Source organism: Herpailurus yagouaroundi, unplaced genomic scaffold (assembly GCF_014898765.1).
Source record: "Herpailurus yagouaroundi ecotype Mexico unplaced genomic scaffold, PumYag 139, whole genome shotgun sequence".
Taxonomy (NCBI): Eukaryota; Metazoa; Chordata; class Mammalia; order Carnivora; family Felidae; genus Herpailurus; species Herpailurus yagouaroundi.
The window spans coordinates 2670495-2682780 of record NW_024412394.1 but is presented as its reverse complement, the minus strand read 5'-3'; the positions used below and the strand labels follow the sequence as shown (position 1 = coordinate 2682780).

The 12286-nt window shown below is 50.2% G+C and overlaps 1 protein-coding gene across 3 annotated transcripts in view; it reads right to left on the bottom strand.

The window, feature by feature from the left end:
* ARMC12 (armadillo repeat containing 12) overlaps window positions 1–11167 on the bottom strand; it is a 14832-nt gene extending 3665 nt beyond the window's left edge. Inside the window, exons 1-4 of one of the 3 annotated variants that reach the window (XM_040473306.1) lie at window positions 10940–11167; window positions 8043–8091; window positions 6436–6581; window positions 6085–6219 (exon numbers count right to left, since the gene is read on the bottom strand). In XM_040473306.1, the coding sequence (XP_040329240.1) occupies window positions 6085–6219; window positions 6436–6581; window positions 8043–8091 (330 nt within the window). In that variant the 5' untranslated portion in view covers window positions 10940–11167. Of the gene's footprint in view, window positions 1–6084; window positions 6220–6435; window positions 6582–7183; window positions 8474–10939 lie in introns of those variants that run through there. The other 2 variants (XM_040473304.1, XM_040473305.1) reach the window with 2 other exon arrangements.
* Window positions 11168–12286: the final 1119 nt, after the last annotated feature.

The following is a 12286-nucleotide window of genomic DNA, read 5'->3' as shown; positions in this document are numbered from 1 at the left end:
ATACAACACCCAGTGCTCATCCCAACAAGTGCCCTCCTCAATGCCCATCACCCACTTTCCTCTCTCCCCCACCTCCATCAACCCTGTTTGTTCTCAGTAGTCTCTTATGGTTTGCCTCCTTCCCTCTCTGTAACTTTTTTCCCCCTTCCCCTCCCCCACGGTCTTCTGTTAAGTTTTTCAGGATCCACATGTGAGTGAAAACATATGGTATCTGTCTTTCTCTGTCTGATTTGTTTCACTTAGCATAATACCCTCCAGTTCCATCCACGTTGCTACAAAAGGCCAGATTTCATTCTTTCTCATTGCCAAGTAGTATTCCATTGTATATATAAACCACATCTTCTTTATCCATTCGTCAGTCAGTGGACATTTAGGCTCTTTCCATAATTTGGCTATTGTTGAAAGTGCTGCTATAAACATTGGGGTACAAGTGCCCCTATGCATCAGCACTCCTGTATCCCTTGGGTAAATTCCTAGCAGTGCTATTGCTGGGTCATAGGGTAGATCTATTTTTAATTTTTTGAGGAACTTCCACACTGTTTTCCAGAGTGGCTGCACCAGTCTGCATTCCCACCAACAGTGCAAGAGGGTTCCCATTTCTCCACATCCTCTCCAGCATCTAGTCTCCTGATTTGTTCATTTTAGCCACTCTGACCGACGTGAACCACCCCCATTTTTAACGATTTTATTTTTTAAGTGATCTCTACACCCAATGTGAGGCGCGAACTCACAATGCCGAGATCAAGAGTCACATGCTCTGCCAACCTAGCCAGCCAGGCGTCCCTTGCCAGAATGCTTAATAGACCTTTCAAAGTTAACATGTATGCAGTCCCCAAACCTGTTTCTTCCACCATCTTCCCTGTCTCTGCTGTTGGTTACATCCCCCTTCCAATTACTCGGGTCAAAAATCTTTAAAGTGGTCCTCTTTAACTACTGTGCTTTGTTTTTCTTCACACCACTTTTTCCAATCCTTCAGAAAAATCCTGTTGGCTCCACCTTCTAAATCTATCAACAGTTAAGCAGCTTCTCACCGTCTCCTCTCTACCACCCTGTTCCAAGCCACCATGATTTCTCACTTGGATTTCTGCAAGAGCCTCCTGTCTCCCCGCTTCCATCCTCGCCCCCTGCCTCTATTTTCAGAATAGCAGACGTGTTAGACACGTCACTCTTCGGCTCAAGTCCCTAGTTCGTTCAGGGTAAGAGCTGAAGTCCTTATAGTGGCTTGCAAGGTCCCATTTGCTCCCCCCCCCCCCCCCCCCCCCCCCCCCCACTATTTCTTTGACCTCATCACCTATTCTCCTTGGCTCCCATGGTTGCCATCACAATGGTCTCTTAGCCATTCCTTGAGCATGCCAGATACACGCTTATCTTGTTTTTGTGCAGGCTGTTTCCTCTACTTAGAATGCTCTCCCTCCAGGTAGTCAGAGCTCCCTCTCTTACCTCCTTGAAGACTTTACGCTAATGCCGCCTTCTCCGTGAGGTCTTCCCTGACCACCCCCTTCTTTAAGACTGCAACCACTCCCGTCCCAGCCCTGCTTATCCCCCATCTTTATTCCATTCCCCCACAGCACTGCACGTGCAACATACTTATTTTTAAACTTTTAATTTCCAAATAACTATAAATTTTCAGCAAGTTCCAAAAAGAGCCCAGAGAGGTCCTGTGTGCTTGTCACCCCGTTTCCCTCAATGGTCACACCTTACATAACTATACACGATACCAAAATGGGGAAATGGGTGTTGGCACAAAGTGTGTCTGGCGCTGTGTCATTTTATCACGTGTGTAGATTCACGTAACCACCACTGCTCTCAACGGATTATGCCATCAGTGGTGTCCCATCACCACAAAGATCTTCCTCCTGGGACTCCATTACGGTCACATTTGCCCCTTCCCACCCAAAGCGGCCCAACTACTAATCTGTTTTCTATCTCTACAATTTTTTCACTTTGAGAATGTTACATACATTGAATCACACTTTGGGACCTTCTGAGATTGGTTTCTCACCCAGTGTGATGCCCTTGAGATCCAAGTTGTGGTGTGTGTCAAGACTTCACTCCTTTGTGTTTCCAACTAGCGTTCCATGGCGTGGATTACCAGTTTGTCTAACCATCTATCCATTGAGAGACATTTTGCTTGTTTCTAGCTTTTAACTATTACAGGAAAAGTGGCAACGAATAAGATCGTGTACAGGTTTTTGTGCAGACAGAAGTTTTCATTTCTCTAGGATAAATGCCTAAGAGTGCAATTGCTGGGTTGTGTGGTAAACATATAATTCATTTTTTCAAAAAAAAAAAAAAAAAAAAAAAAACAACAACAAACCCTGCCAAACTATTTTCCAGAATGGCTGCTGTACCATTTCACATTCCCATCAGCAACGCACAAGAGATCCAGTCTCTCTCCGCCTTCGCCAGCATCTGGTACTGTCACAAATTTTGAGTTTAGAACACTTAATAGGTGTGTCGTGATAGGTCGCCGCAGCGTTAAGTACGTTTCCCTCAGGTCTACCGATTTTAAGCATCTTTTCATGTGCTTCTTTGCAATTCATAGATCTTCTTCAGTGCAATATCGCCACGTCTTTTGCCCATCTTCTACTTAGATTTTTTTAAATAGTGAGTTTTGAGAGCTCTTTATATGATCTAGATAGGAGTCCTTTGTCAGCTATGTGCTTTGCAAATGTTTCCTCCCTGCCTGCAGCTTGTCTTTTCATCCTCTTAACAGGGTTCTTCACAAAGCAAATGCTTTTAGTTTTGATGAAGTCCAATGTATCGATTTTTTCTTATAGATCATGCTTTTGGTGTTATTTCTATTTCTATGAACCCTTCATCAAGCTCTAAGTCCCAAAGATTTTCTCCTTTGAAACTGTATAGGAAGTTCCCATACCTGCTTCCTTACCACCCTTCTTTATTTTTCTCCGTTGCACTTGTTACGTGAAATATACCATAGATTTCCCTAATTTGTGTATTGCCTGCCTTGCCCTGCTGGAATAGAAGCTTCCACTGGGACCGAGATCTTTCCTGTGCTGCTCACTGTTGTGTCTCCAGTGCTTAAACACAAAGTACTTCATATACATTTGTTGAATGAATAAAGGGATCTTGACTTCCAAGACGTAAGATAATTGGACTGAGAGGTATTACCAAGGACTGAGAATCCCACAAGCTGTACTTTTGTGAGCCATGTAAGAGGGAGGCAAGAATCCTGGAGTGAGGGTCACAGCATTCCCACTGGTACCTGCCTCTCCCTGCCCCAACCCCTTGTTGTCCACTAAGAGCTGAAGGACAGATAAGAGCACATCTGGTGTGGTGTTTCAGGCAGAGGGAACAGCCGGTGCAAGGGCCAGGGAGCAGAAGAGCATGAAACATACAATGTGAATGCCTGGGGCTGGGGCAAGGAAGTGAAGGACTGTGATCTTTATGCTAAGAGCTTTAAGGAAGACCAAGCAGGAGGTTGAGGGGACCAGATCCCTCTGGAAAGGGTGGTCTAACTTAGGGAACAGGGGCAAGCTCCATTTTGGACATGCTGAGCTAGAGGGCCACTAGGATGTCTAAGTGGAGCAGCTGGCCATGGGTCTGGAGGTCAAGGGAGTCCCCAGGCTACGGACAGAGATGCAGGAAAGTGCATCCAGATGAAACCTGATCGGCTGCTTTTACTCCGAGAATAGGGATCAGGTCCTCAGGATACGATGGGGAAAGTGTTGCCCAGACCAGCTGCATCAGAATCTTCTGGGGGGCTTGTGAAAAACATAGCTCCCCGGCTCAGCTAGACTCTCTAGGTGTGGGGTCCTGAAATCTTCAATGTTAAACAGCTCTGCAGGCAATTGATATGTCTGAGAATTACAGACTTAGGGAAACTGAGAGAGCTGAGGGATAAAGCAGAGGCAGCCAGCAAGTGGAGACCTAGAGACCTTCCCCCCAACCCCCCCAATTTTTTCTTCCTTCCTTTCTTTTTAAGTAGCCTCCATGCTCAATATGGGGCTTGAACTCATGACCTCAAGATCAAGCATGGTCTACTGACTGAGCCAGCCAAGTGCCCCTCCTCAAAAAAGTTTGATGCAAAAAATTTAAAGTGTGAAAGTACCAAGTTTTGGCGGGGAGAATATAATGCAACTGGAATATTCATGCAGAGCCAGTACAGGCTGTAAATTAATAGAACCCTTTTTGAAAAGTTGGGCATACCCTTTCATCCAGCCATCCCATGCCTGCATACATACATATCCTAGAGAAAGTCTCCTATATCCTCAAGGGAGATGTATACAAGAATGCTCATGGCACAATGTAGAAACAATTTAAGTGCCTACCCATGGGCAAATGGATAAATACAATCGCAGGATGTTCATGAACTAGAATACTATACAGCAGTAGAAAACAAGGAAACAGAGCTACCCACACCAATAAAGATGAATCTTCCAGTGCTGAGGGGAAGGCAAACCACAGAATACAAACTGCACACTTCCAGATATGTTGAAGCTTAAAAACATCCCAAATTACATTTTGCCTATTATTAACTACCTCGCGTTGTCAGAATGATACCTGAATATATGGTAAAACTATAAAGAAATCAAGGAACAGATGCACAAAATGGAGGAAATAATTGCCTCCGGTTGGGATTGTGGGGGAGGGGAGCAACTGGAGCATCTAAGCTGTTGGTCATGTTAGATTTCTTTGCCTGGGTTTTGGTTACGTGTGTTTTGTTTATAGTTCTTTCTACCGTACACATATAAAATATTTGTAAGTTTTCTATATTTATTTTTAATTAGGAGAGATCACTTGCTACAGAGAAATTTGGAGGTCAAGGAAGAAAGGTTCTTTGTTACGGGATGGTGTTTTTTTAGGATTGGAAGGATTAGAGCATGTTGAATTAATGGGAAGGAGTTGGGGGGGGGCATATCAGACAAAGAGTCTAATTAAGGAAAGAAGTCCTCAAAGAAGGGGATGGGATCCAGTACTGAGACTAACATTGACCACAGACAGGAAGAAAGCCATTTTCCCATGGCATCAGTGAGAAAGCAGGAAAGGATGGGTGTGAAAACAGGTAAGCCTGGGGACGTGTGATGGCTTGTATTTTCTCTATATGGTAGTAGTGAAGGCATCAGTGGCCCAGCCACCAGCATCAGACCAACACAGCAGAGGGTGGGTGATATGACAGATCTGGTCTTTGTCCCTGGTTCTAGGCACAGAGCTCCTAAAATCCTTGCATTTGACTGATAGAATGATGTTTTGCTTTTCATAGTAAGTTCTTCTGCATTACCCCAGAGTTTATGTCAAGCAGGTGACTCTTGTGGATGATAGATAGCTTCCAGATGGGGATGCTGGTGGCCAGAAAGGCCAAGCCATGATTAAGGGGGTTGAAGAAGGGAGGGGTTAGTGATTGAGTTCAATCACAAATGGCCAATGATTAATCAATCGCACCTACATAATGAAACCTCCACACATACCCCTAAACAGGGCTCGGAGAACTTCCAGGTTGGTGGACACATCAAGGTGCCAGGAGGGTGGCTCACCTAGAGAAGACATGGAAACACTGCACCCTTCCCCCGCCATACTTTGCTCTATGCATCTCCTCCATCTGGCTTCTCCTCAGTTTATAATTAACTGGTAAATGTAAGTAAAGTGTTTTCCTGAGTTCTGTGAGTCTTCCTAGTGAATTCTCAAACCAGAGGAGGAAGTCCAAATTTATAGCTAAGTGTACTGGCACTTGTGACTGGCATGTGACGTGGGAGGCAGTCTCGTGGGGCTGAATCCTTTATCTGTGGGGTCTGCACTAACTCCAGGTAGACAGTGTCAGAATGCAGTTGCATCATAGGACACCCCATTGGTGTTGTCGGATGGGATGGTATCAGAAAGAACCTTGGGGCTTTCTGCTAGTTGGGACTCAGAGATACTCCTAGCACCCTAGTTCAGTTTCAGCCTGATATTCAAAGGCTTTTATGATCCTGCCAGGAATCTGACCACCATTTTCTCACTTGATTACAAGGAAAATCGGACCCCAAAACTTCCGGAGCATGACCATTTATTTACCCCATGCCTATTAAAGAACCCACAGTCTGTGGACAGCCTGTGTGCTCCACCCCACCGCTTGCTTTTGCTCACCTGGACTTTAAGCCTGAATTTTCTGATGCCAGAGAAAGCTTTAAGTGTGTTCAGAGCTTGGATTTTGACACTGTTGTCCTTGTCATCCAGCATGGAGCCCACCAATGCGATGTCATCAGTAGTACAAGCAGAGGCCTAGAGTGTGCCAAGAGAGACAGAAGAGGCAGGAGAAGCAGGTGTCCTGGGCCCACAGCCCCCCATGTTACCAAGGCCCCTCAGCACGACCCCTCCCGCCAGCAGCCAGAGAGACAGGTCTCAGGACACAGTCTGTCCAGCCAAGGGGGCAGGGATCGGCCGTAGCCCCCGGGGGCCGGGCTGGTTGGGAGGGACTTCCTGCTTCCTTTCCCTCACCTCGGCCTCCAGCAAGTACACACAGCGCGTGATACTGTGCAGGATCATGCTCTTGGCGTACTCATCCTGTTTGCACTCCAGAGAGTTGAGGAGCCTCCGGAGCTCACCTGAGTCCCGCCCGTGCCGCTCTCGCTCGATTGCCAGGCCTAGAGAGCCACCCCAGCCAGATTCAGGCTGGGGACTCAGGAGTGGTCAGAGAATGGGGTTGGGAAGTGGGGGAGAGGGAGCTGGGGACAAGACTGTCTTGCTTTTTCTGAAGAGAGGCCTTCCTGCTACATGCAGGACCGCCACAGACAGCTGAGCTGTGCACCAGGGCACTTCGTCTAATGATGTATCGTTTGTATCCTAAATGTCATAGTTTTGTGTTTACTATAACAATTTCCTGGCATATGGCAGTCATATGTGGTATTTCATTATAATCAGTATATGGCAACGATATTCCAACAGACGGCAATCAAAAAGTCTGGCAGAAGGGTGCCTTTTTCTACTCGGCACAAAGTTGTCCTATGGACCGGTGGAGGTTCTGGGCATGTAGGTGCCCCAACCGTTCCCTTAGGAAGAACTGCTGATGCCAAGTTTCCAAGCAGTGGCATCCTGGGGGCTAGAGTGAGTGTCAAATTCGGAGACCTGCCAGAGGAGTCCTGGAGAGCCATCTACTTCCTGGGGACTCTGAGCTAGCATCTGTAGGGCGGGTTTGAGGAAGATGGAGGAGAGAAAGAGGAAGGAGAGAGGAGCTTGGAGGAGTCACCTTTGGGCCCTCCCACACTGGAGGCCTCGGGAGCAGGTGCCTCCTGGGGCAGAGCCCTCTCCCCAGGGCCCGGACACTCACGGGCGATGCAGATTGGTGAGGTGGTGCAGAGGGGCGGTTGGCATTTTATGCCAGCCTTGATGGCCTTGTAGAGCAGGTAGATGAACCCAGCACCTGTGGCCAAGCCCACTACACCCTTGCGGATGTGCAGTTGCCCCAGGCACTGGGGGACGCTCATGCCCATGTCTTCAGCGCTGCCTTGCTCCCAGGTGGGAGCTAGGCCCAAGGCACCTGGCAAGGGCCTTCTGGAACCAGAACTCTGGCAGGGCCGGGAACCAGGGTACCAGAATCAGAACCTGGGCAACAAAGGAAACTGGGGAAACAGGATGGAGGGTGGTGATCGGGAAACAAGATGGCCAGAGGCGCTTGGAAGGAGAGAAGTTTCAGCTTCTGAGGCTGTAGGAAATGAAGCTCGAGACTCTAAGGGAATAAAAATTCTGGGGGCAGGAAGGTCCTTCACGTCCCCTTTTCTTTAGGAGAGCCAGGACGGCTGGGCCCCGGTAGGCAGCTCTAGAGTCTGGCTTTCCTCCATTAGAGGGCAGCAGAGGCCCAATTTCTGGGCTTGTTCCTTGGGAAGTTTCTGGGAGGGGCGTCGGGTGTGCCCAACTGGCAACCCTGTTCCCTCACTCCTTGGCCTCTCATCTTTGATTTCTTCACCATGGATTGACTGCTGGGCATCTGGGTGTTTCTGCAGGCAGGGCCCCCTTCCATCAAGGGGAGCACTTCGTAAAGTTTCACGGTCTTGAGGCAAACTCACCTTCCAGCAACTGTAGTTCCCCCTGTAGTGGGTAGTAATTACCTGTCTGGCCAAAAGCTCTTGAGGGCAGCTCTCTCGGCACCTGCAACATCTGATAGAGTCCTGTACTTAGGAGGGGCTCAAATCATGACTTCTGTCAAACAGTGTCAAAATCATGACTTCTGTCAACAGTGTCAAAATCCAACCCAGAGTGAGCAAGAATCTGGTTACATAGGCACTCCAGGCCCAACCGGTGTGACCCTGGAGGAGGATGAGATTGCCCATGTCTGGGTCTCAGTTTGTGCATTTGCAACCTGAGAGGATCCAGATTTACCATTCTATAACTCCAGGATTAAAACTTGGGTAGGTGTGTGCCTTTAAATGATGGGGGTCTAAGGGGTGGCTGGGTGGCTCAGTTGGTTGAGCATCCGACTCTTGATTTCAGCTCAGGCCATGGTCTTGCAGTCTGTGGGTTTGAGCTCTGCATCGGGCTCTGGGCTGACAGTGTGGAGCCTGCTTGGGATTCTCTCTCTCACTCCTTCTCTCTCTCCCTGCCCCTCCCCTGCTCATGTGCACATACTCTCTCAAAGAAACTTAAAAATAAATAAACGATGGGGGCCTAAATCTGGGAGAACCACAACCCAGTGCCCTGCCCCACCCCTACACAGTGAGATGAGGCTTGAGGCCTCCTGTGGAGAAAATGCCACCATCCCAGAAAATGAGAGTTCGACTTTGGAGGACTTGGTCTCCACCAATAGGATAGGGCAGGTGAAACTAGACCCTTCCCTCTTTCTCCCCTTTCCCTGCTTGTCCCCTCTGGCCTTGCCTCCTAGTACAAACCAGGGAAGTGACAAACCCCAAGCCAGGCTCAGGCCCAGAGCCAGCACTGAGCACCATTGTACCAGAAGAGGGCTTCACCTGCCTGGGTTTAAGCTCCTGTTAGAAGGGTCTAGGTCCTGGGCTACACCTGGACTTGAAGGATGTGAGGAAATAGGAAAGTAGCATCCCCAAGGAGGCTGCAGCCAGCCGGGCCCATCCACTCAGAGCCTTCACATCGCACACCCTGGGCTACAGGCAACACTCCTAGGTGGTCATTCCTTTCCTCTCTTCTGTCCTCGGCCCTCCTCAAGGGTCATTCCTACCCAAGCACTCTACCCAAGTCACCCAAGGTGGGTGACTACATGGACTCTGTGATGAGGGGTGACAGAGGCCCCTGGAGGCCTCCCTGCTGCCATGGAACCACCTGTCATGCCCCATGGACTCCAGGCAGGAAATGGCGGCCTGATGGGACTGCTTTAGGTTCTAAGGCTACCCTGGTGGATTTGAGGGTAGATCCTTCAGAACAAGGTTGCTGCCCTTCTCTGGGGTAGAAACCAGGGCTACTGGCCTCTCTAGTCCGTGGGCTTGACTCTGCAACCCTCACTTCCTACGTAAATGCAGCGCTCACCTGTTCTTTAAAGAAAAAAAAAAAAAAAAGCATCCTCTTTTGGCTTTAACCCAACTCCTTCCTGCTACACCTAAAGCACACTTCTCTTGGTTCTGCTCTCAGATGATACACAGGGACCAAGAGGCAGAGGCCATGCGCAGAGTGACATTCTCACTAGTCCACAGCACCGTGAAAAAAAAAATTACAGAGGAACGTCCATTTGTTGGTGTAAAGTCAATGACTGTCTTTTCTTGGGAATGACTGCTTTTGATTCAGAGGAGGTCTTTCTTATTTTGAGAATTAAAATGCGCTTGCTTTTACGAAATGATAGTGATAATAGATGGCAGTTGTGTTTTGAGTGTTCTTAGGGTGCATAAGTTCAAGATGCAACTTTGTAGGAACTTGGCTTTTGTTTTCTTATTTTGCTTTCTGTCAAATCCAGACAGAGAAGTCTGAGATTCCAGATACGCACAACCAGCCCCAAGTTTCTTTCCTATCCTGACCAAGGCAAAACACGCGGGCTGACCTAGCACACACCTCTCTGCCATCTGCACTGGCTTTCTACTCTCAAAGCTGATGTTCCCATCATGGTAGGTGCAACTTAGTTTAGTGAAGGAGAGTGTGGGCTCGAGCCAGACCACCAGGGTTCAAAACCAGTTTGGCCACTGACTTAGCTTTGCGCTCTCTTTGTACCCCACTTTCCCCACCTGGAAAATGGTAATAATAATGTCTGCCTCTTGGGATGGTTTGTGAGGATTAAATCCTTGAAACAGTGCCCAGGGCCCATCAAATGTCAACTACAATTACTATCATAAGCAGGTTTCACCTGGACAAAAACGTTGGGTGTGGGAAGGCAGTGAGCACACAGATGGTGGGTCTCAGTGATACCTGAAAGACATTCACCTCCACCCGCCCCACCCCTCTTCTTCAGGCTAATCAATCTCAACTCCCCTGACCCATTTAATTGCCTTGAACAACTCTGGAGCCTCTCTGAAGCCCCCCAGAATACTTAAACCAGGAGGGCTCTTTCCCCCAGCCCATTCCCCACCTACGAAACCCCAACCAACGAAGCCCTGGTAATGAGTGTTTCAACCGAGTTAATTTAAAAAGCCTATTACGCTATTGGCGGCCTACTGTGCAAGACACAGTGCTAGGTCTTTATGGCGGGGGACACTGGAGGGGACCAGCGCTTGTAAGCACAGGAGAAACTAAGGGGAAATTAGCCTACTGTATATTGGAACGTTCACTGGAGTCCGATGGGCTTGGATTTGGGCAAATCCCATAATCTGAGCCTGTGTTTCCTCCTCCGGAATATGGGTTTACTGACACCTACCAACTACCAGGAAGTGCTGCTGTCAGAACTGAATGACAGAATTTATGTTGCGACCCTTGGTGAGCAGGGGGCAATCCATACGTGCGAGCTCCTCCAGGCAGAAAGCCAGAAAGTGGAGAGACGAAAGGCAGGGGGTGCGGCCCGTGCCCTGCCGTGGACCCCACGCTTTCCGAGACCGTCCCCTCCCCAGCTGGCTCTTACCCAGGCCCAGGAACCAGATTCGGGGGCCTCTCTGTAGCTCGTTACTCCAGCGGAAGCCGGGGGACAAGAAGAAACGCGGCGAAAGCACTGAGATTGGCGCCCCCAGAGGAGGAGGGCCGGGTGGGGGGCGGAGGCCGAGCCTTTCCCCGCCCCGGGCCTCCCCGCTTAGCTCCCCCCCTCCCCGGACTACCTCCTCCCCAGGCGCGCATCCGGCGACGGGCACAGGATGTTCTTTCGCTCCCGTCCCCCCCCCGCCCCCCCGCCGCCCCCGCTCTCACTTTCCCTTCGCTCCCTTCCCCCACTCCCGCCGCGCCCGGCGCCGGCACCTTGTTTAACCCCTGCTCTCCCGCGCTCCGCGGCGCTCGGGCGCCCCGGGGGCTCCCACCCTTCCCGCCTACCCCCCAGGACGCGGAGCGCGCTCGAGGGCTGCCCGGGAAGGGGCGGGCCGGCCCGCGTTCTCGGGATCCATTGGCCCGCCAGGGGTGAAGGAGTGGGAAGGGATCCCAGAGGCCGAAGCCGGCATTCTCCAGACCCCCGCCAGTTCACCGGCGCCGGGCGGGCTGGGGGTGGGGCGCCCGCACTGGAGCGAGCTACGCGCCCGCGGGGGGCGGCCCTGTGGGCGTGGCTAGCACCGGGACGGGAGGCGGGCGGTAGGGTCGAGGACCCCCGATCTCATCCTCTGCCGGGGTCTGAGTAGGCAGGGGCCAGGGGCTCCAGGAGAGGATGGAGAGGGCTCACGCCCCGCATGCACACGTCACTGTTTCCAAGGCAACCGGGGTGGGGGAAGCGGGCTGGAGAAGGAGAGACCTTAGAGAAAGGAGGCTACTGGAGGCTTTGGGACCCAGGTGGGGGTGGGGAGTCTGCGGGGGCGGGCTTTTCAATCTGCTTCCTCACTCGCTGATGCTGCAAGAAACCGAAGGGAGGACCGGTTCTGTTCATTCAACAAACGTTCATTGAGCTTGAGCTCTGCTGGGCGCCATGCTTAGGCACTGGGCTACGGTGGCTCAGGGTCTGAACCCTGCCCTCACCCGTTATTGTTAGTTAGGGTAGGATGGCCTTGCGCCCCGGGTCACGTCTGTGGAACCAGTGTAATGATTAAAAAGTGTTCCAGTATGGGGGGGAAGGCTAGTTAAGGAACTTTGTCCCCCAATTCAGGGAAGGCTCCCAGCGTGCAGGGAATGAAGACCAACTATTGTCTGATCACTCTGCAACAGGCACTTTTTTGGGCCCTTTGTATTCTCTGTAATCTTTGCCCCTCATTCTGCAAGGTAACTATCACTAGTGACTTTTACAGATGAAGACACTGGTTCAGAGGTTGAGAGAGTTGTCCAAGGCCAAACAGCTAAG